Source organism: Somniosus microcephalus, chromosome 1 (genome assembly GCF_052327205.1).
Source record: "Somniosus microcephalus isolate GS21.2 chromosome 1, FLI_Smic_1.0, whole genome shotgun sequence".
NCBI lineage: Eukaryota > Metazoa > Chordata > Chondrichthyes > Squaliformes > Somniosidae > Somniosus > Somniosus microcephalus.
In genome coordinates, this window is record NC_140987.1 from 455,958,256 (window position 1) to 455,980,561 (window position 22,306).

The 22,306-nt window shown below is 50.5% G+C and overlaps 1 protein-coding gene across 7 annotated transcripts in view; it reads left to right on the plus strand.

The window, feature by feature from the left end:
• mcf2a (MCF.2 cell line derived transforming sequence a) overlaps window positions 1–22,306 on the plus strand; it is a 257,660-nt gene that overhangs the window by 232,239 nt on the left and 3,115 nt on the right. For all 7 annotated transcript variants that reach the window (XM_086002156.1, XM_086002147.1, XM_086002184.1 and 4 more), the window contains 5 exons: window positions 2,520–2,571; window positions 2,781–2,890; window positions 7,342–7,436; window positions 16,764–16,876; window positions 17,848–17,948. In XM_086002156.1, the coding sequence (XP_085858282.1) occupies window positions 2,520–2,571; window positions 2,781–2,890; window positions 7,342–7,436; window positions 16,764–16,876; window positions 17,848–17,948 (471 nt within the window). The remainder of the gene's footprint in view (window positions 1–2,519; window positions 2,572–2,780; window positions 2,891–7,341; window positions 7,437–16,763; window positions 16,877–17,847; window positions 17,949–22,306) is intronic.

The following is a 22,306-nucleotide window of genomic DNA, read 5'->3' on the forward strand; positions in this document are numbered from 1 at the left end:
AAGGCACTTCAATTCCCCGATATTGGAAATGGTAAGGCACAGATGGACGGTGCCATTCTTATATCCTTGATTAGTTTCTCGCTGTCTTACCCATTGGCAATTGAGCGGTGACATGAATCAGTCATTCATGAAAGAAAGACTTATGAAATAATACTGAGCAGCCTACGGGTGGCGCTGTCCAGGGAGAGTATAAATACTCGGGCACGGGCCCAGCTTGCGCAGGACATTCTTAACAGGAACTAGTGAAGGACACAACTAGACCGCCATGTTGTAAAACAGTTGATTAAAGCTTTGTTTAACGCTTAGACCAAGTGCCTAGTAGTTTTCTTACGTCAAGCGGCTTCATTGGAAGGTAGGTCAGGGAAGTTATGCCAAACCTTTATAAATCACTGGTTAGGCCCCAGCAGGAGTATGGTGTCCAATTCTGGGCACCGCACTTCAGGAAGGATGTCAACGCCTTGGAGAGGGTGCAAAGGAGATTTACCAGAATGGTACCGGGGATGAGGGACTTCAGTTATGTGGAGAGACTGGAGAAGCTGGGGTTGTTCTCCTTAGAGCAGAGACGGTTAAGGGGAAATTTGATAGAGGTGTTCAAAATCATCAAGGGTTTTGATGGAGTAAATAAGGAGAAACTGTTTCCAGTGGCAGGAGGGTCGGTAACCAGAGGACACAGATTTACGGTAATTGTCAAAAGGACCAGAGGGAGATGAGGAGAATGTTTTTACAGCGAGTTGTTGTGATCTGGAATGCGCTGCCTGAAAGGGCGGTGGAAGCAGATTCAATAGTAACTTTCAAAAGGGAATTGGGTGAATACTTGAAGGGGAAAAATTTGCCGGATTATGGGGAAAGAGCAGGGGAGTGGGACTAATTGGAGAGCTCGACCAAAGAGCCGGCACAGGCACGATGGGCCGAATGGCCTCCTTCTTTGCTGTGTCATTCTATGATTCTAGGAACCTGTCAGATGTATGAAAATTTAAACTGTACACAACCAAAAACTTGGGATCTGGAAAAAAAGGCCCTTCCTTAACAGACTAGGAGGGAAAAATTCAGTTGTTTGCGCCTCCCGTTAGCGCCTTAAGAGGGCGCTAATGGGGCGCAAAGCAACTAGCGCCCGGGCGCGGCGATGTTTGTGCCGCTCGCGAAATTGACCAGACATTTTGCGGCGGCGCTGAACACTACCGCCACGATCATGACGTCAATCGAGCGTGCAACACCCCGGTAGCGCCCCGGACCGGATATTGAGTGACGCCCCCTGCCTTACCGCCTGCCGCTAGCAACGACAGGTCGAGGGGAGCATTTTGCAGTCGGGAAGGGACTGGGGGAGTGCTAATTAAAGGCGACCGCTTCCTGCCATTTTTTGTCGGCGACATTTTTGCTCCACGCATTCTGAGAGAGAGAGAGAGAGAGAGAGACTTCTGGAGAGATTCAACGCTGTGTGAAGGAGTTTTGGGTACTGAGCAGCACTTTGCAGGTTCATTTTGATTTGTCCTTGTATCGATTTAGAAGAGACTGTGGGGGCTGCACCCTGAGCTCTTTCCCTGGGCCTCTCCATTGTTCTTTCCAGCAGATTTGATGTACAGGTCTCTCCAGGCCGAGATTCAAGGCTGCAATGAGCAGGGCGTGGATGGAGAGCAAGATCGACCCCCCCCTTTAAGAACTGGCCGGCGCCAGTGTGTCTGTGTTCCTTTGCTGACTGACATCACATGAGCTTCGCCAGCGCTCTGAGGTAGCGCCTCGCTCCTCGGCCTTTGCGCCTTAAGACAGGTGTGCAGTGCCTGATTTAGCGCTCCAACCAGGGGCGATAGAAGCCAAGTTTGCAGTCAGAGGCGATAATTAGCGCCAGGCGCTAAACTTTGCGCCCGGCCGATAATGATACCAAATTTCTCCCCCCCCCCCCCAGGACTTTTGTCAAACAGCTTTTCTCCAAGAGTTCCCCCCAGTTTCATAAAAGCATAGATTTGGCCCATCGTGTCTGTACCTCTGATAGGGGGAGTCCAGAACAAGGGGGCATGACCTTAAAATTAGAGCCAGGCTGTTCAGGGGTGATGTCAGGAAGCACTTCTTCACCCAAAAAATCTGGAACTCTCTCCCCAAAAAGCTGCTGAGGCTGCGGGGGTCAACTGAAAATGTCAAAACTGAGAATGATGGATTTTCGTTAGGCAAGGGTATTAAGGGTTACGGAACCAAGGCGGGTAGGTGGAGTTAAGATACAGATCAGCCGTGATCTCATTGAATGACGGAACGGGCTCGAGGGGCCGAATGGCCTCCTCCTGTTCCCACGCTACCTCGTCAACTGGAGCTATTTACTGTAGTCCCATCTATCTTATTCTTTTACAATCTTCCTCCTGAAATACCAATTCCCTTTTAAACGATATTTCAGTGACTGCCTCAATAGCATTTCACCTCCACTTATTTGGGGCCATTTATTTTACTGGAGACTGACTGAAACAGGATATACAACCAGACCCTGGGTTATAGCAATGCCTGATAATTATCTCACTCTGCCTCTCTTTTCACAGAGGACAGCCATTCTCATCATCAACTTACAGATCAGATTCTTCTGTCCCCAGGGTAAGTGTTAAAATCAAATGACAGATGCTGTGTTTGCCTTGCAAAGGAATAAAATAGATCTAATCAATTTTGCATTAGGCTAGTGCAATCTGAGAAATACGACTTGTACGGCCTGAGCAGTTCTCAAGTGTGAAAGTTAATCTACTGCTGCGGAATTCCATTATATTCCATCTGAGGTCATTTTCTGATTGATTTTTTTTTCCCTACAGGAAACAGAAGAGAGCCTCTTTGAGTTCGGAGGAAAACGATTCTGACCTCACGTGTCCTGTGGTTGTCGAAAGCTTCCCCCTGTCGCCGCAGCTACTCTCAACACGGAAAGGTACAGCGGACGGCCCAGTTTCACGGCTCTGATCTTAAAGGGGGCAGGCGGCTTTTACTGTGACAGGCCAGCAGTGTCAGCCCGGTGTGGCTCAGTGGGCGGCAGGCTCTCGCCTCTGCCTCAGAAGGACGTGGGTTCAAGCCCCTGCTCCAAGAGACCTGAGCATAAAAAAATCCAGGCTGACACTCCCAGTGGCAGTGCTGAGGGAGTGCCGCACTGTCGGAGGTGCCGTCTTTTGGATGAGACGCTAAACCGAGGCCCTGTCTACTCACTCAGGCGGATGTAAAAGATCCCACGGCACCATTTCGAAGAAGAGTAGGGGAGTTCTCCCCGCTGTCCTGGGGCCAATATTTATCCCTCAACTAACATCATAAAAACAGATGATCAAATCAAAAAAATCAAATCAACTTTATTGTCATTGTTAGTGCACAAGTGCAGTACAACGAAATGTAGGCTTGCGGCTCCCGAGAGTGTACATTTGGATTAAGACATTTAAACATTCAACATACATTTGGCTTGTAATATATTAACATAAATATGACCATAATAAAGTGCATTGGCAGATGTGCAGGCTTTAGCGTTTATTTGTGGAGTTCAGTAGGATGACAGCCCTGGGAAAGAAGCTGTTCCTAAATCTGGTCGTACGGGTGCGAATGCATCTGTAGCGTCTCCCAGATGGCAGGAGGGCAAACAGACTGTGGCTGGGGTGGGCAGGGTCTTTGATGATGGACCGTGACCTCCGTAAACAGCGTTTCTGGTATATGTGCTCTATGGTCGGTAGCCGGGTGCCGGTAATGCGTTGGGCAGTTTTGACTACCCGCTGCAGGGCTTTCCAGTCATAGTAGCTACAGCTGCCATACCATACTGTGATACAGTTTGTCAGGATGCTCTCTATAGTGCAGCGGTAAAAGTTAGAGAGGATCAGGGGTGACAGATTACATCCCTTCAGCCTCCTTAGGAAATATAGGCGCTGCTGGGCCTTCTTCACCAGAGAGGAGGTGTTGAGGGACCAGGAGAGGTCTTCCGTGATGTGGACTCCGAGGAACTTAAAGCTGTCCACCCTTTCCACCACAGCCCCATTGATGTGGATGGGGGTGTGACTTCCGCCTTTGGACTTCCTGAAGTCCACAATGATTTCTTTTGTTTTCTTGGTGTTAAGGGCCAGGTTGTTATCGGCGCACCACTTCACGAGATGCTGGACCTCCTCCCTGTAGGCTGACTCATCGTTGTTGGTGATCTGGCCCACTACCGTGGTATCATCCGCAAACTTGATGATGGTGTTGGAACCATGAACAGCCACACAGTCGTGGGTGAAGAGGGAGTAGAGGAGGGGGCTCAGCACACATCCTTGTGGGCCCCCCGTGTTCAGGGTCAGGGGGGGGAGGTGTGGTTACCTAATTTGACAGACTGGGGTCTGTTTGTTAGGAAGTCCAGGGTCCAGTTGCAGAGGGAAGTGTTCAGGCCAAGAGTTTGGAGTTTGGTGGCCAGCTTGTTGGGGATGATAGTGTTGAATGCTGAGCTGTAGTCTATGAACAGCAATCTGATGTAGGTCTCCTTACCATCTAGGTGATTCAGTGCCGAGTGTAGAGCAGTTGTGATTGCATCCTCCGTTGATCTGTTTGCACGATAGGCAAACTGGTGTTGGTCAAGGGAGGCAGGAACACTGGTCATTATCACATTGCTGTTTGTGGGAGCTTGCTGCGCGCAAAATTGGCTGCTGCGTTTCCCACATTACAACAGTGACTACACTTCAAAAGTACTTCATTGACTGTGAAGTGCTTTGGGACGTCCAGTGGTCATGAAAGGCGCTGTAGAAATGCAAGTCTTTCTTTCAGAGCCACACACAGTTGAGTGCAAATATTTCTAATCATCTTTCAGCGAAGCTTTGTCGGTGGTTTGGTTTTCAGGCTGACTGATTTCCTGGAACTGCCGGCTCTGTGGAGATAAATTTGCATTGTGTCAGCTTCAGAACCTTCTTTCACAAAGCTCTCTCTCTCTCTTGGTTTTACTTAGAATTTTTGAATAAAGCAAATGAATCAAGGATAAGGTGAAGTGGCACCATTGCTGGTTATGTCATTGCACGTGTCTTGTTATAATTTTGGTGATAGGTCCAATTGTAATAGTGATAATGGTAATAGTAGTGATAGTGGTAATAATATTGGTCGTGGTAGTCACAGTGGCAGTCACAGTGGTAGTAGTGGTAGTCACAGTGGTAGTCACAGTGGTAGTAGTGGTAGTACTGGTAGTCACAGTGGTAGTCACAGTGGTAGTCACAGTGGTAGTCACAGTGGTAGTAATGGTAGTCACAGTGGTAGTACGGGTAGTCACAGTGGTAGTCACAGTGGTAGTAGTGGTAGTCACAGTGGTAGTCACAGTGGTAGTACGGGTAGTCACAGTGGTAGTAGTGGTAGTCACAGTGGTAGTAGTGGTAGTACTGGTAGTCACAGTGGTAGTCACAGTGGTAGTAGTGGTGTGTCCCTTGCTCTCGAGGATGACGGTACCAATAATGAAGGGAGGATAAGGTCATGGTTTTGTGAGGAAGTTCTGAGGCTGACGTGATGTTTCCTGCAATGTAAATTTAGACTCCACAGAACAGGCAGTTCCAAGAACACAGTCCGCCAGAAAATCGCTCCACCAACGAAGCTTTGTTTAAAGATGATTAAACACTCTGATTAGAAACGGCTGCATTGATCACTACGCAAGCCGATACTAGACGGACCTTATCTACCACAAGCCCCCGCCCCCCCACCCCCCGAGATATCTGCGCTCCTCTAATTCTGCCCTCTTGAACATCCCTGAATTTAACCGCTCCACTATTGGCGGCCGTGCCTTCAGCTGCCTGGGCCCTAAGCTCTAGAATTCCCTCCCTAAACCTCTCCGCCTCGCTTTCCTCCTTTAAGACGCTCCTTAAACCCTGCCTCTTTGACCAAGCTTTTGGTCACCTGTCCTAATATCTCCTTATGTGGCTCAGTGTCAAATTTTGTTTGCTAACCCACTGCTGGGTTGAACCCACTACTGTGTCAGCTGTGGCTCAGTTGGTAGCACCTTCGCCTCTGAGTCAGAAGGTTGTGGGTTCCACGCCAGAGACTTAAACACAAAAATCTAGGCTGACACCCCCAGTGCAGTACTGAGGGAGCGCTGCACTGTCGGAGGTGCCGTCCTTTCGGATGAGACGTTAAACCAAGGCCCCATCTGCTCTCTCGGGTGGATGTAAAAGATCCCACGGCCACTATTTCGAAAAAGAGCAGGGGAGTTTCCCCGGTGTCCTGGGGCCAATTTTTATCCCTCAATCAACATCACTAAAACAGATTATCTGGTCATCATCAGAGTGATTTTTGTGGGAGCTTGCTGTGCAGAAATCGGATGCCGCGTTTCCTACATTACAACAGTGACTACACTTTGAAACAGTACTCCATTGGCTGTAAAGCGCTTTGGGACATTCGGTGGTCGTGAAAGGCGCTATAGAAGTGCAAGTGTCTCTTTTCCTTAACGTTCCTGTGAAGCGCCCTGGGATGTTTCACTATGTTAAAGGCGCTACATAAATGCAAGCTGCTGTTGTTGTAACCTCGTCCCTGGGGGTGTTCTCCCGTTGATCCCTCTGATGTTGTTGATCCTCCTGTCTCTTGCGTTTTGCCTCCACACGGGCACGGCGATGTAACTCAAGGCCCTTCACTCCTTCTCTCACTTCCGCACACGCAGTGCCGCCTGTCAGTGGCCTGTGTATCCCGAGAGTCAAGGGCCACATCACACTGCTTCGAGTAAAGCTTCACCTACCACTGGCAGTAGTGGCAATGGTTGGCAGTGGTGTAGCAGTCACTGTGGTGGTGGTAATTGTAGTGGTAGTGCTACCACTAATGAATGCTCCTTTGAAAAGGAACCCTGAATGTGAACAACATAAACCGTTGCAGCCTCACTATTGGCAACGGCGATTGATTCTATTTAATTTTTTGGTCATTTTATTTATTTATTCATTCTCGGGATGTGGGCATCGCTGGCAAGGCTGGCATTTATTGCCCATCCCCTAGTTGGCCTGAGAAGGTGGGTGGTGGGCTTTGTTCTTGAACTGTTACAGTCCGTGTGGGTTTGATCCAACTGAGGGTCTCACTCGGCCACTGCAGAGGGCAGTTAAGAGTCAACCTCGTTGGTGTGGGACTGGAGTCACATATAGGCCCAGACCGGGTAAGGACGGCAGGTTTCCTTCCCTAACGGGATATCAGTGAACCAGTTGGGTTTTTACCACAATCCGACAGCTTCATGGATACTTTTACTGAGACCAGTTTCTTATTTCCTGAATTTTACTGAATTCAGACTGCCATGGTGGGATCTGAACTCTCATTCTCTGGATTATTAGTCCAGTAACATAAACACTACACTACTGTACCCTCTTTCACAACAAGTACGATATTGTAATAGGAATGAAATAAGAAGCTCATGTTTCTCTCTCCTCTCAGACTGGGCTGGAACATCGCGTTTTATTGAAGGATTGGAGGGAAATGACGGCTGGTCCAGTAACAATGACACAGAGGAGGAGGATGCCAACCAGCTGGTCAGTGACTCCTTCAGATACTTGACCGGAATATCAGAAATTTGTTAAGCTTTAAAATCCAACAAACTCCTGCTCTTAATCAGTCTGAATAGCTTTTGTTTATCAACAGCTCCCTGACCATTGGACCCCCTCTCCCAGCCAAGTTTCTCTTCCTTCTCTTGAAGTTAGTCACTTACGTCAAAGTATAACTGCACAAGCGCTGAGAGACTCCAATTGGTCATAGGGTCAATAAGATCAGAGAATTCAATGCGTGGCTCAAGGATTGGAGCGGAGGAAATGGGTTTCGATTCCTGAGGCACTGGCACCGGTACCGGGGAAAGAGGGAGCTGTTCTGTTGGAACGGGCTTCACTTGAACCGTGCTGGAACCAGTGTCCTGGCGAATCAAATAACTAGGGCTGTAGACAGGGCTTTAAACTAAATAGGCGGGGGGGAGGGTGAGGGGAAACTTAGAAAGTTAAAGAGAAAGGACAAGGCAATAGTGCAGAGTAGCAATAAGGGTAATGATAACCAGAGTGTGACAGGAAGGGACAGAGCGTACAAGCATAAGAGTGCACCAGCAAATAGGGTCAGAGTAGGGAAACATGGTAAAAAGACAAAATTAAAGGCTCTTTATCTGAATGCACGCAGCATTCATAACAAGATAGATGAATTGGCACAAATAGAAATAAATGGGTATGATCTGAAAGCCATTACAGAGACGTGGTTGCAAGGTGACCAAGGCTGGGAACTGAATATTCAGGGGTATTTGGCATTTCGGAAGGATAGGCAGAAAGGAAAGGAGGTGGGGTAGCTCTGTTAATAAAGGATGAGATCAGTACAGTAGTGAGAAATGATCTTGGCTCAGAAGATCAAGATGTAGAATCAGTTTTGGTGGAGCTAAGGGAAGGAAGTCACTGGTGGACCCCTAACAGTAGCTACACTGTAGGACAGAGTATAAATCAAGAAATAATGGGGGCTTGTAAGAAAGTTATTGCAATAATCGTGGGCGATTTTAATCTTCATATTGATTGGACAAATCAAATTGGCAAAGGTAGCCTTGAGGACGAGTTCATAGAATGTATTCGGGACAGTTTTTTGGAACAATACGTTGCGGAACCAACCAGGGAACAGGCTATTTTAGATCTGGTAATGTGTAATGAGACAGGATTAATTAATGATCTCATAGTAACGGATCCTCTAGGAAAGAGTGATCATAACATACTGGAATTTCACATTCAGTTTGAGGATGAGAAACTTGGGTCTGAAACTAGTGTCTTAAACTTAAATAAAGGCAATTACAAGGGTATGAGGACAGAGTTGGCTAAAGTGGACTGGGAAAATAGATTAAAAGGTAAGACGGTAGATAAGCAGTGGCAGACTTTTAAGGAGATATTTCATAACTCTCAACAAAGATATATTCCAGTGAGAAAGAAAGACTCTACAAGAAGGATGAACAATCTGTGGCTAACAAAGGAAATTAAGGAGGGTATCAAAGTGAAAGAAAAGGCATACAATGTTGCAAAGATTAGTAGTAGATTGGGAAATTTTTAGAAACTTGCAAAGGATAACTAAAAAAATAATAAATAGGGAGAAAATAGATTATGAGAGTTAACTAGCAAGAAATATAAAAACAGACAGTAAGAGCTTCTACGGGTATATAAAATGGAAGAGAGTAGCTAAAGTAAACTTTGATCCCTTAGAGGATGAGACTGGGGAATTAATAATGGGAAACAAGGAAATGGCAGAGACTTTGAATAAATATTTTGTATCTGTCTTCACAGTAGAAGACACAAAAAGCCTCTCAATAATAGAGCCATTTAGTCATAGATATGTGGAAATAATAGTGGAAAATCAAGGGGCAAAATGGAGGGAGGAACTTAAAACAATCTCTATCACTAGAGAAAAAGTGCAAAGCAAACTAATGGGTCTAAAGGCTGACAAGTCCCCTGGACCTGATGGCCTGCATCCTAGGGCCTTAAAAGAAGAGGCTGCAGAGATAGTGGATGCGTTGTTTGTAATCTTCCAAAATTCCCTAGATTCTGGTAAGGTCCCAGCGGATTGGAAAACCGCAAATGTAACGCCCCTATTTAAGAAAGGAGGGAGACAGGAAACTATAGGCCAGTTAGCCTAACATCTGTCATTGGGAAAATGCTGGAATCCATTATTAAGGGAGTAATAGCAGGACATTTAGAAAATCATAATACAATCAAACAGTGTCAACATGGTTTTATGAAAGAGAAATCGTGTTTGACAAGTTTATTAGAGTTCTTTGAGGATGTAATGAGCAGGGTGGATAAAGGGGAACCAGTAGATGTAGTTTATTTGGATTTCCAAAAGGCATTCAATAAGGTGCCACATAAAAGGTTACTGCACAAGATATATATATTAGCATGGTTAGAGGATTGGATAACTAACAGAAAACAGAGAGTTGGGATAAATGGGTCATTTTCAGGTTGGTATAACTGGTGGGGTGCAACAGGGATCAGTGCTGGGGCCTCAACTATTTACAATCTACATGAATGACTTGGATGAAGGGACCGAGTGTACTGTAGCCAAATTTGCTGATGATACAAAGATAGGTGGGAAAGCAAGTTGTGAGGAGGACACAGAGTCTGCAAAGTCTGCAAAGATTTATAGAGAGGTTAAGTGGATGGGCAAAAACTTGGCAGATGGAGTATAATATGGGAAAATGTGCGGTTATCCACTTTGGTAGGAAGAATAGAAAAGAAAATATTATTTAAGCTGTGGTACAGAGAGATCTGGGGGTCCTTGTACATGAAACACAAAAAGTTAGCATGCAGGTACAGCAAGTAATTAGGAAGGCAAATGTAATGTTGGCCTTTATTGCAAAGGGAATGGAGTATAAATTTAGGGAAGTCCTGCTACAACTGTACAGGGCGTTGGTGAGACCGCACCTGGAGTACTGCGTACAGTTTTGGTCTCCTTATTTAAGGGAGGATATACTTGCATTGGAGGCAATTCAGAGAAGGTTCACCAGGTTGATTCCGGAGATGAAGGGGTTGTCTTATGAGGAAAGGTTGAGCAGGTTGGGCCTATACTCATTGGAGTTTAGAAGAATGAGAGGGGATCTTATTGAAACATATAAGATTCTGAGACAGCTTGACAGGGTAGATGCAGGGAGGATGTTTCCCCTCGTGGGGGAATCTAGAACTAAGGGCCACAGTTTCAGAATAAGGGGTCGCCCTTTTAAGACTGAGATGAGGAGGAATTTCTTCTCTCAGAGGGTGGTGAATCTTTGGAATTCTCTGCCCCAGAGGGCTGTGGAGGCTCAGTCATTGGGTATATTCAAGATAGAGATCAATAGATTTCTGAATATTAAGGGAGTCAAGGGATATGGGGATAGTGCAGGAAAGTGGAGATGAGGTAGAAGATCAGCCATGATCTCATTGAATGGCGGAGCAGGCTCGAGGGGCCGAATAGCCTACTCCTGCTCCTATTTCTTATATTCTATGGCCTAGAAATTCAGTTGCGTTCGCCAGCCGTTAGCGCCATAAGAGGAGTAGATCTCGAGCGCTAGGCACTTAGCGCCCGGGCGCAGACCGATCTGCACCTACGCCCAACTTCAGTTGACATTTAGCGCCGGCGCAAAGTGTTTGCGCGCGCTCAGCTGCGCGCGCAGCTTATGACGTCATTTCGTCGTGCAACGCCGTTTGTGCGCCCCAAACCGGAACTTCAGTGGCGCCCGCCCAATGTGGGCGTGGCGCTGTTAAGAACTGTGAAGTGGAATGCAGCAGAGGCCCTGCGGGCCTTGGGGAGCGCTAATTAAAGGGCACTTAGACTGAACTATAAAGGCCAGCCATTTTGCTGCAATGACTTTAGTGCTACAGATTTCTGGACAGAGACCAAGGATGAGACCTTACTGATTTGGGCCAACATAGGAGAGGTATTTTTGGCTTCTGGCCAGAGCTTGGAAATTTGGCTCATTGTGATTTCACTGTTTGCAAGTATATTATGGGGGCTGCATGGGGTTCCAACCCTCAGTTCCAGCATTATGTGCGAAGGGCTCGCAGACGCTGTGTGAGAGGGGCAGCCATGCCTAGACGCAGAGGGGCCATCAGGCGTCGGCAACGTAGGCCTTACCCACTCAGGGAATACCGCCAGCAGGTGTCCTATCTCACCATGACTGCCGCGCATTGTGTTAAGAGGCTGCGCTTCAGAAGGGAGGTGGTTGCAGAGATCTGCCAGCTGCTTCACAGAGATCTGCGTCCACAGCTGATGTGCAGGACATCTCTGTCGGTGGAAGTGAAGGTCACGGTGGCTCTGAACTTTTATGCAAGCGGCTCCTTCCAAGCCGCTGCTGGGGACATAGCGAACATTTCCCAGTTCGCCGTGCATCGCTGCATCCGGCAGGTCACCGATGCCCTTTTCACAAGGAGACACCAATTCATCTCCTTCCCCATGACCCTAGAGAGGCAGGAGCAGTGTGCAGTCGGATTTGCAAGGATCGCCGACTTCCCCATGGTGCAGGGCGCCATTGACTGCACGCATGTGGCTTTGCGGGCACCTATCGACAATGCCGAGGATTACCGTAACCGGAAGGGCTACCATTCCCTCAATGTACAGCTGGTGTGTGACCACAGGCAGCGCATCCTAGCTGTCAATGCCCGCTTTCCAGGCAGCAGCCACGATGCATTTATCCTGCGCCAGACTACTGTGGCTGACATGTTCCAGGCACAGCCTCCCCCAAGAGGATGGCTTATCGGGGACAAAGGCTATCCTTTGTGTACATGGCTCATGACCCCGCTCCGCGCGCCCAGGACCCCTGCTGAGGAGGCATACAACGAAAGCCATCAAGCCACAAGGAACATCATAGAGCAAACGATTGGCGTCCTCAAGCAACGGTTCCGCTGCCTGGATCGTTCCGGTGGATCTCTACAGTATTCGCCGGATAGAGTCTCCCAGTTTGTCGTCGTTTGCTGCATGCTGCACAACCTGGCTATCCGCAGGACTCAGGCACTGCCACCTCACGTTGGACCACCACCTCAGGAGGACGAGCAGGAGGACCATGAGGAGGAGGAGGAGGAGGAGTACCAGCCCAGGAGCCGGCCCCTCCAGGCCACAAGGTCCAAGGGCCGTCCGTCGGCGGCTTATTGAACGACACTTCTAGGCCACCTGTCAGGGAATGGCTTGTGGCAATGAAGGCACATGAATGCAGCCGCTCCGCAAGCCCTCAGCCGGTTAACGCAACAACCACTTGAAACATCACACATGGACAAGCTGAATAAATAAAAAGCTTTATTGAACAAACTCAGGGCCCTTCCCACATGAAACCCAAAAACAGACAAGACCCCCAAAAAACAGTCAGAAACATATCTCACTCCCACAACCTGGGGAGGAATAACAAAACTTGTCCATCCAAATGGCCTTCATCCTCGGCCTTACCAAGACAAACCCCCCCATAGAGAACACAAACACCCCCATATAAAAAAACATTTGCCTTCATCTTCGGCCTTACCAAAATAAACCCCCCCCATACAGAACACAAACACCCCCATATAAAAAAACATTTGGCAACACACTCTACTTTGTGTGCCGAGAGGGCGAGTCCTTGTCCAGGCTTTTCCGGCCCCTGGCCGACCTGCTGCTCCGCCTCAACCTGGGCCCTGTGGGTGTTGCAAGGCTGGGGGAAGGCTCCTGAGGGGCACAATGCGTGACGGCAGATGCCCTTGGGGGTCGGCCTAGGCGAGCTCCGGCCCTGGAGGGGCCGGCTGCTGACTGCTGCAGCTGTGGCTGGGCAGCATCAGTCTCTCCAGCAGCTCATCGCAGCTTTGCTGGGGGAGTGGCAGTGGCGGCTGCAGCAATGGGGGCAAGCTGGCTGATGCCAGGCGCTCGCTGGTCGCCAGAGACACTGGCAGTCGGCCGGGCTGGCACCGCAGCAAGCGCAGCAATCTGGTGAAGGCCAGACCGCTGTGCTGCAGCAGTGCGGCGGGTGCCCTGGCGATGCGTGCGTGACACAGCGAGTGTGGCAGCAGTGAGTGCCCGTACTGCCCTGGTCTGTGCCTGCATCAGACCAGCCAGTGACTGCACGGCACCACTCGTCAACTCTCCACTCGCTGCCTGTGCTGCCCTGAATTCGGACCGACTCGCGTCCTGTGATGCCCTGAATTCTGCCCGACTCGCGTCCTGTGATGCCCCGAATTGTTCGAGACCCCTGGCCTGTGAGGCCCCGAAATCGGCCACACTATGAGCCAGGGACTCAATGGCCTCAGGCAACCGTGCCACAACCCCCATGAACTCGGTGTGGCGACAATCCGAGTCCGCGGACATTTGATCAAGGAGGCGCACCTCCTGGGCGAGGACCGTCTCCGGACTGGAGGCCGGACTCTCCCTCTGGGGAGAAGGCCGCCGAGCTGCCCGACCCTTCCCGCGTGGCTGAACGCCACTGGGCCCAGCAACTGCACTCCCCTGCAACACTTCCCCCCCTCTGGGGAGAAGGCCGCTGAGCTGTCCGACCCTTCCCGCGTGGCAGGATGCCACTGGGCACAGGAGCTACACTCCCCGCAACACTTCCCCCCTCTGGGGAGAAGGCAGCCGTGCTGCCCGACCCTTCCCGCGTGGCTGGACGCCACTGGGCACAGGAGCTACACCCCCTTGCAACACTTCCCCCTGGCTCTCCTCCAGGCAAGACGTGTCCCCTCCATTGCCATCCCCTGGCGCGGATGAGGGTTCCCCCGATGTGCCGCCTTCCTCTTGCTCCTCCTCGTCCTCCTCTTCCGAGGGACTGACACTCGCAGCTTCAGGGACCTCCTCCTCACCAGCTGAAAGCAGGAAGGCACAAGAGTAGCTTTAGAGTGAGGACAGGGCATCAGCGAGGGAGGCATGAGTGTTGGCATTATGCGCATTGGTCGGACAGTGGCAAAGGATGTAGATCTGAAGCGCAAGGGGAACGAGAGAGGTCCAAACGGTCATGTCCTTACCATTGGGGCCCAGCACAGGGTCGGCATCTCCAATTGCAACGGGGCCAATCACCCAGACACCCATGAGTCGACCCACGCGCTCCTCCAGGTCACTGAGCTGCTGGAACTGGGCACGGCCTCCCCCGGTGACAGTCCGGCTCTTCAGATTCTCGGCCAGCTTGGCCTGCAAGAGAAAGGACGGCTTCTAAGTACAGTGTGGTGCCCTGTTGTTGTGCGCACTGCCTCCCATGGTCGAATAGCTTAGCCAGTGTGGTGCCCTGTTGTTGTGTGCACTGCCTCCCATGGTCGAATAGCTTGGCCAGTGTGTAAAGTGCAGAAAGTGCTATTGATGTTCATGCCAGTGCCATAGCTGCTGGAGGAGGGCTGGCCATTAGGCCTTTGAGGTCCCTTTGCCCATAATGTGAGGTGCACATGCAAGGATGTGGAGGACACTGGAAAGGGTACTCACCCTGACCAACCGAGTGAGGTCGTTAAACTTTTTCCGGCATTGGTCACCAGTCCTGGGGACATCGCTGTTGGCTGTGACCCTCTGGCCGATTTCCCTCCAGGCTCTCCTGTACAGCCTCTTGGGAGCCTTCTTGCCACTGTCCGGGAACAAGACAGTGTTCTAACCAGCCCTAACCAGCACCTTCAAATCATGGGCAGAGAAGTGCTGCGCTGGCGCTATTTCTCTCCAGCAGCAGTGTTGAGGCCTAGCTGGAGGGCTGCAGTATCCAGGGCGTGGCAGCAGACCAAGTCGACCCTTCCCCCTTTAAGAGCTGGCCGGCGCCAGGGTGTCTGCTGTCAATCAAAACATGACCGCACCTGCGCTGCGCCCGGCCTCGGCGGTATCAGTCTGCACCGCCGGCTTAGCGCCTAAAGATAGGGGTGCATCGCCAGTTTTAGCGCTCGAGCAAACTCCTTGGCCAAAGCTACTGAATATCGGCGAAGAGGCCTCCACTTTCCGGCGGGCGCAAACTTTAGCGCCCGCCCGACTTTACCGCCCCAAAAGTGGCTATACTGAATTTCTAGGCCTATGTTCTTATGAGTCAGAAGGTTGTGGGTTGAACCTCAGTGGGCAGCTCTCTCGCCTCTGAGTCAGAAGGTTGTGGATTCAAGTCCCACTCCTGAGACTTGAGCACAAAAATCTAGGCTGACACTCCAGTGCTTGGCTCAGTGGATAGCACTCTCACCCTCACATCAGCTGGTTTTTGGGGATATTTTCAGAATTTAACCATAATAATCTGGGCTGAGTGAGTGCTGCAATGTTGGAGTTACTAACTTTAGGTGAGGTGTTAAACCCATAACTAGATGTTAAGAAGAACGGCATTCTCCTGGGATCCTGGCCAGTATTCCTACCTTAACCGATGATACCAAATTAGCTGCTCATTCACCTCATTACTGCTTGTGGGATCTTTTTTTTAATTATTCGTTCATGGGATGTGGGCATCGCTGGCAAGGCCAGCATTTATTGCCCATCCCCAGTTGCCCTTGAGAAGGTGGTGGTGAGCCGCCTTCTTGAACCGCTGCAGTCCGTGTGGTGAAGGTGCTCCCACAGTGCTGTTAGGGAGGGAGTTCCAGGATTTTGACCCAGCGACGATGAAGGGACGGCGATATATTTCCAAGTCAGGATGGTGTGTGACTTGGAGGGGAACTTGTAGGTGTTGCTGTTCCCATGCGCCTGCTGCCCTTGTCCTTCTAGGTGGTAGAGGTCGCGGGTTTGGGACGTGCTGCCGAAGAAGCCTTGGCGAGTTGCTGCAGTGCATCTTGTAGATGGTACACACTGCAGCCACGGTACGCCGGTGGTGGAGGGAGTGAATGTTTAAGGTGGTGGATGGGGTGCCAATCAAGCGGGCTGCTTTGTCCTGGATGGTGTCGAGCTTCTTGAATGTTGTTGGAGCTGCACTCATCCAGGCAAGTGGATATAAAAATGTCTGCTGTATAAAGTCCCTATTGCATCTCTGAGGAAAGCCCCGAATCACTTCACAGATGATCAATACTTTGAAGTGCAGTGAGTGAGTGAACCACAAAGCATCCGATCACCTATGAAATATCTGATTTCCTTCACTCCACCATTGGCGGCCGTGCCTTCAGCTGCCTGGGCCCTAAGCTCTGGAATTCCCTCCCTAAACCTCTTCACCTCTCTACCTCTCTTTCCTCCTTTAAGACGCTCCTTAAAACCTACCTCCCTGTCCCACTATCTCCTTATGTGGCTCGGTGTCAAATGTTTGATAATCGCTCCGGTGAATCGCCGTGGGAAGTCTTACTACATTAAAGGTGCTATAGAAATGCAAGTTGTTGTTGTGAGGTGATTCAGGGGGTTATCTGAAATACCACAAGGTCCTTGTATAAAGCAAGTCTTTGTTCTTTTGTTCTATTACAGATATACTTTAATTGTCTTTGTACATCAATTTATGTTTATGCTTTCAGTCCCCTGGGAGGTACAAAGCTCGCACAGATGGTAAAAACCAAGATTCTGAAGAACTGTTAATTAAAAGCGGAGATGTGGTCCAGTTAATGCACGAGGATGGTGAAGGACAATGGTAAGCCCAGCTGGCATTTCCCAATGACATAAGAAACCTAGGAACAGGAGTAGGTCGTTCTCCCTCGGGCACTTATCCAGCTTCCCCTTAAATGTGTTTATGCTAGTCGCCTCGAATACTTCTTGGGGTGGCAAGTTCCATATTCTAACCACTCCAATCACAGTCGGGTAAATCGCTGTCCTTATTTAACTGCTCCCCCCTCCCTCACCCCGATTTCCGCCAGGCTGGGGTGGGGGGGTGGGTGGGGCAGTCAAAATTGGGGCCATTATGACAGTAATAAATGTCATAAAATCAGATGAGGGCTGCTAGTGGAGGTCATAAGAACATACACAAGACCATAAGAAATAGAAGCAGGAGTCGGCCATTCGGCCCCTCGAGCCTGCTCCGCCATTCAGTGAGATCATGGCTGATCTTCAACCTCAACTTCACTTTCCTGCACTATCCCCATATCCCTTGATTCCTTTAATATCCAAAAATCTATCGATCTCTGTCTTGAATATACTCAACGACTGAGCCTCCACAGCCCTCTGGGGCAGAGAATTCCAAAGATTCACCACCCTCTGAGTGAAGAAATTCCTCCTCATCTCAGTCCTAAATGGCCGACCCCTTATTCTGAGACTGTGACCCCTGGTTCTAGACTCCGACCCCTGGTTCTAGACTCCCCAGCCAGGGGAAACATCCTCCCTACATCTACCCTGTCAAGCCCTGTAAGAATTTTGTATGTTTCAAAGCAATCACATCTCATTCTTCTAAACTCTAGAGAATATAGGCCTAGTCTCCTCAATCTCTCCTCATAGGACAACCCCCCATCCCAGGAACCAGTCTAGTGAACCTTCGTTGCACGTATATCCTTCCTTAGGTAAGGAGACTAAAACTGTACACAAGCAGGGCAGGGCAGTGGGGTTAGTTTTTGGATTGCTTTAACAATGGAAATGGCTTAACGATTGACGCACGCTCTGTGATATTCAAAGGTTCGTGAAAAACCTGAACCGGGGGCAGCAAGCTTGGATTTCTGTCAACAGTTTACAGATTATTGTTGGTGATTGTCGAGCTCAAGCCAGCAGCTCATCAGGTAAGGAGACAGCTCATGTACTCCAATATTGGACTAAACCTTTGTGTTGCATATGGTATTACTGAACATAGGAACAGGAGGAGGCCATTCAGCCCCTCGAGTCTGTTCCGCTATTCAGTTAGATCATGGCCGATCTGTATCTTAACTCCATCCACCCGCCGTGGTTCCTTAATACCCTTTCCCAACAAAAACCCATCAATCTCAGTTTGGAAATGTTCAATTGACCCCCAGCCTCGACAGCTTTTTGGGGGAGAGAGTTCCAGATTTCCACCACCCTTTGTGTGAAGAAGTGCTTCCTGACATCACCCCTGAACGGCCTGGCTCTAACTTTAAGGTTCTGCCCCCTTGTTCAGGACTCCCCCCCGCCCCCCCCCCCCGACAGAGGAAATAGTTTCTCTCTCTCTACCCTATCGAATCCTTTAATCATCGTAAACACCTGTTATAACCGGGTGGTTAAGGTCCAAATAAGGGATATAAGTGAGACTTCAGGAACTCCAACTTTGCTTTTAATTTACACAGAACCAGGAGAGAACCGAGCTCTCACAACTACAGGCATGCACATCAATTCAACTGCACGAGCAATCTAAGATGGAGGATCCTATGATGTCATTCTACCCATAATGCAATTTTACCTTAAGACGAGTAATTATAATCCCCTTAGCATTTGTCTCCCTCTGGTGGACAACTTAAGCATTACATCAGCCATGATCTCATCGAATGGCGGAGCAGGCACGAAGGGCCGAATGGCCTACTCCTGCTCCTATCTTCTATGTATCTATGTATCTATGTATCCGAGATTACGATAACACCTCGATCAGATCAACCCTTAATCTTCTAAACTCGAGGGAATACAAGCCCAGTCTGTGCAATCTCTCTTCACAATTTACCCCTGTTAGCCCCGGAATCATTCTGGTGAATCTGCGCTGCTCCCCCCGCCAGGCCAGTCTATCCTTCCTGAGGTGCGGGGCCCGGAACTGAACACAGTCACTCCAGGTGGGGTCTAACCAGAGCTTTACACAACTGAAGCATAACCTCCATCCCTTGGTATTCCAGCCCTCTTGAGGTAAAGGCCAACATTCAATTAGCCTTTCAAATTATTTGTTGTACCTGTCCACCAGCCTTGAGTGGATTATTTTTTCAGCAACATCAGAGTCACACAGAAAAATAAGACATAGAGGATTATAATATGGTGCTCTGTGCAACAAATCTGGGCCCATTTTATAAAAAGGCACTCGCCCCCTGGACCTCAGTGCCCAGCATGTATGTAGCGTCAGCCCCGTCTTCCCATAGAGAAACGCAGCACCCAATATGCGCACAGCAAGATCCCACAAATAGCAATGTGATACCCAGATAATCTGTTAGTTGAGGGATAAATATTGGCCAGGACATTGGGGAGAACTCTCCAGCTTTTCTTCAAAATGGTGCCATGGGATCCTTTAAGTCCATCTGACAGGGCAGATATGGCCTCGGTTTAATGTCTCATACGGAAGTTGACACCTCTGACAGTGCAGCATTCCCTCTGTACTGCCCCTCCGACGGTGCAGCACTCCCACAGTACTGCCCCTCCGACAGTGCAGCACTCTCTCAGTACTGCCCCTCCGACAGTGCAGCACTCCCTCAGTATGACCCTCTGACAGTGCAGTGCTCCCTCAGTACTGCCCCTCCGACAGTGCAGCGCTCCCTCAGTACTGCCCCTCCGACAGTGCAGCGCTCCCTCAGTACTGCCCCTCCGACAGTGCAGCACTCCCTCTGTACTGCCCCTCCGACAGTGAAGCACTCCCTCAGTATGACCCTCTGACAGTGCAGTGCTCCCTCAGTACTGCCCTTCCGTCAGTGCAGCGCTCCCTCAGTACTGCCCCTCCGACAGTGCAGCGCTCCCTCAGTACTGCCCCTCCGACAGTGCTGCGCTCCCTCAGTACTGCCCCTCCGACAGTGCAGCGCTCCCTCAGTACTGCCCCTCTGACAGTGCAGCACTCCCTCAGTACTGCCCCTCCGACAGTGCAGCGCTCCCTCAGTACTGCCCCTCCGACAATGCAGCGCTCCCTCAGTACTGCCCCTCCGACAGTGCAGCACTCCCTCAGTACTGCCCCTCCGACAGTGCAGTGTTCCCTCAGTACTGCCCCTCCGACAGTGCAGCACTCCCTCAGTACTGTCCCTCCGACAGTGCAGTGTTCCCTCAGTACTGCCCCTCCGACAGTGCAGCATTCCCTCTGTACTGCCCCTCCGACAGTGCAGCACTCTCTCAGTACTGCCCCTCCGACAGTGCAGCACTCTCTCAGTACTGCCCCTCCGACAGTGCAGCACTCTCTCAGTACTGCCCCTCCGACAGTGCAGCACTCCCTCAGTACTGTCCCTCTGACAGTGCAGCACTCCCTCAGTACTGCCCCTCCGACAGTGTAGCACTCCCTCAGTATGACCCTCTGACAGTGCAGTGCTCCCTCAGTACTGCCCCTCCGACAGTGCAGCGCTCCCTCAGTACTGCCCCTCCGACAGTGCAGCGCTCCCTCAGTACTGCCCCTCCGACAGTGCAGCACTCCCTCTGTACTGCCCCTCCGACAGTGAAGCACTCCCTCAGTATGACCCTCTAACAGTGCAGTGCTCCCTCAGTACTGCCCTTCCGACAGTGCAGCGCTCCCTCAGTACTGCCCCTCCGACAGTGCAGCGCTCCCTCAGTACTGCCCCTCCGACAGTGCTGCGCTCCCTCAGTACTGCCCCTCCGACAGTGCAGCGCTCCCTCAGTACTGCCCCTCTGACAGTGCAGCACTCCCTCAGTACTGCCCCTCCGACAGTGCAGCGCTCCCTCAGTACTGCCCCCCGACAATGCAGCGCTCCCTCAGTACTGCCCCTCCGACAGTGCAGCACTCCCTCAGTACTGCCCCTCCGACAGTGCAGTGTTCCCTCAGTACTGCCCCTCCGACAGTGCAGCACTCCCTCAGTACTGCCCCTCCGACAGTGCAGCGCTCCCTCAGTACTGACACTCCGACAGTGCAGTGTTCCCTCAGTACTGCCCCTCCAACATGGCGGCGCTCCCTCAGTACTGCCCCTCCAACAGTGTGGCGCTCCCTCAGTACTGCCCCTCCGACAGTGCAGCGCTCCCTCAGTACTGCCCCTCCGACAGTGCGGTGCTCCCTCAGTACTGCCCCTCTGACAGTGCGGCGCTCCCTCAGTACTGCCCCCCCCCGACAGTGCGGCACTCCCTCAGTACTGCCCCTCTGACAGTGCGGCGCTCCTTCAGTACTGCCCCTCCGACAGTGCGGCGCTCCCTCAGTACTGCCCCTCCGACAGTGCAGCGCTCCCTCAGTACTGCCCCTCCGACAGTGCAGCGCTCCCTCAGTACTGCCCCTCCGACAGTGCGGTGCTCCCTCAGTACTGCCCCTCTGACAGTGCGGCGCTCCCTCAGTACTGCCCCTCCGACAGTGCGGCGCTCCCTCAGTATTGCCCCCCCCCGACAGTGCGGCACTCCCTTGGTACTGCCCCTCCGACTGTCCGGTGCTCCCTCAGTACTGCCCCTCCGACAGTTGTGGTGCTCCCTCAGTACTGCCCCTCCGACAGTGCGGCGCTCCCTCGGTATTGCATTGGGAGTGTCAGCCTAGATTATGTGCTGAAGTCTCTGGAGCGGGACATGAATCAACAACCTTCTGACCCAGAGGCGAGAGAGAGCTACCCACTGAGCCAGGGCTGTTCTTATTTATTCTTTTGCTGGCTGTGCTGTACCTGAGCTGGGAGTGGCATAAGTGAAAAGTTGGAACATTCTTGAGCACCAACTCCATCCCTGCTCAAAAAAGTATTGGGAATAAACAGTGAACACATGTACATTATGAAAATGATGCAAATTAATATTAATTCAAAGCAATTTTGCACTAAAATAAGCAATTTAAATAAATCAGCAAAAACAACTTTATTGTGCATTAAAAAAATGTTTTGAATGAAGTGACTTTGAATTAACAGGCGCTGGAGTGGTTTATTTTCTACGGGTGAGCATGTTCTGTACTCGTGGAATTTATGAAAGGCAGATTTATCTGCTTATATTTGTTTGGCTTTAGTTTATCGCTGTTTCCGCTACCTGATTCTGGCCAGGCAGCGTTACGCAGTTTGAGGTCTATGATACTGCACTGCGTGCGCTTCAGAATCAGTCTGAGGCTGAACCTTTCACTGTATGGTAACAAAAATACTGCGACTGCTGGAAATCTGAAATAAAAACAGAAAATGGTGGAGGCACTCGGCAGGTCAGCCAGTGTCCGTGGATGCTACAGCTGCTGCCTGACCTGCTGAGTCTTTCCTTACAGTATGCTGTTGTTTGGCAGAGCTGTTGCCAGAGTTTGCACTGCACTCGAAACGCCGCCCGCTCCCTCTCTGAA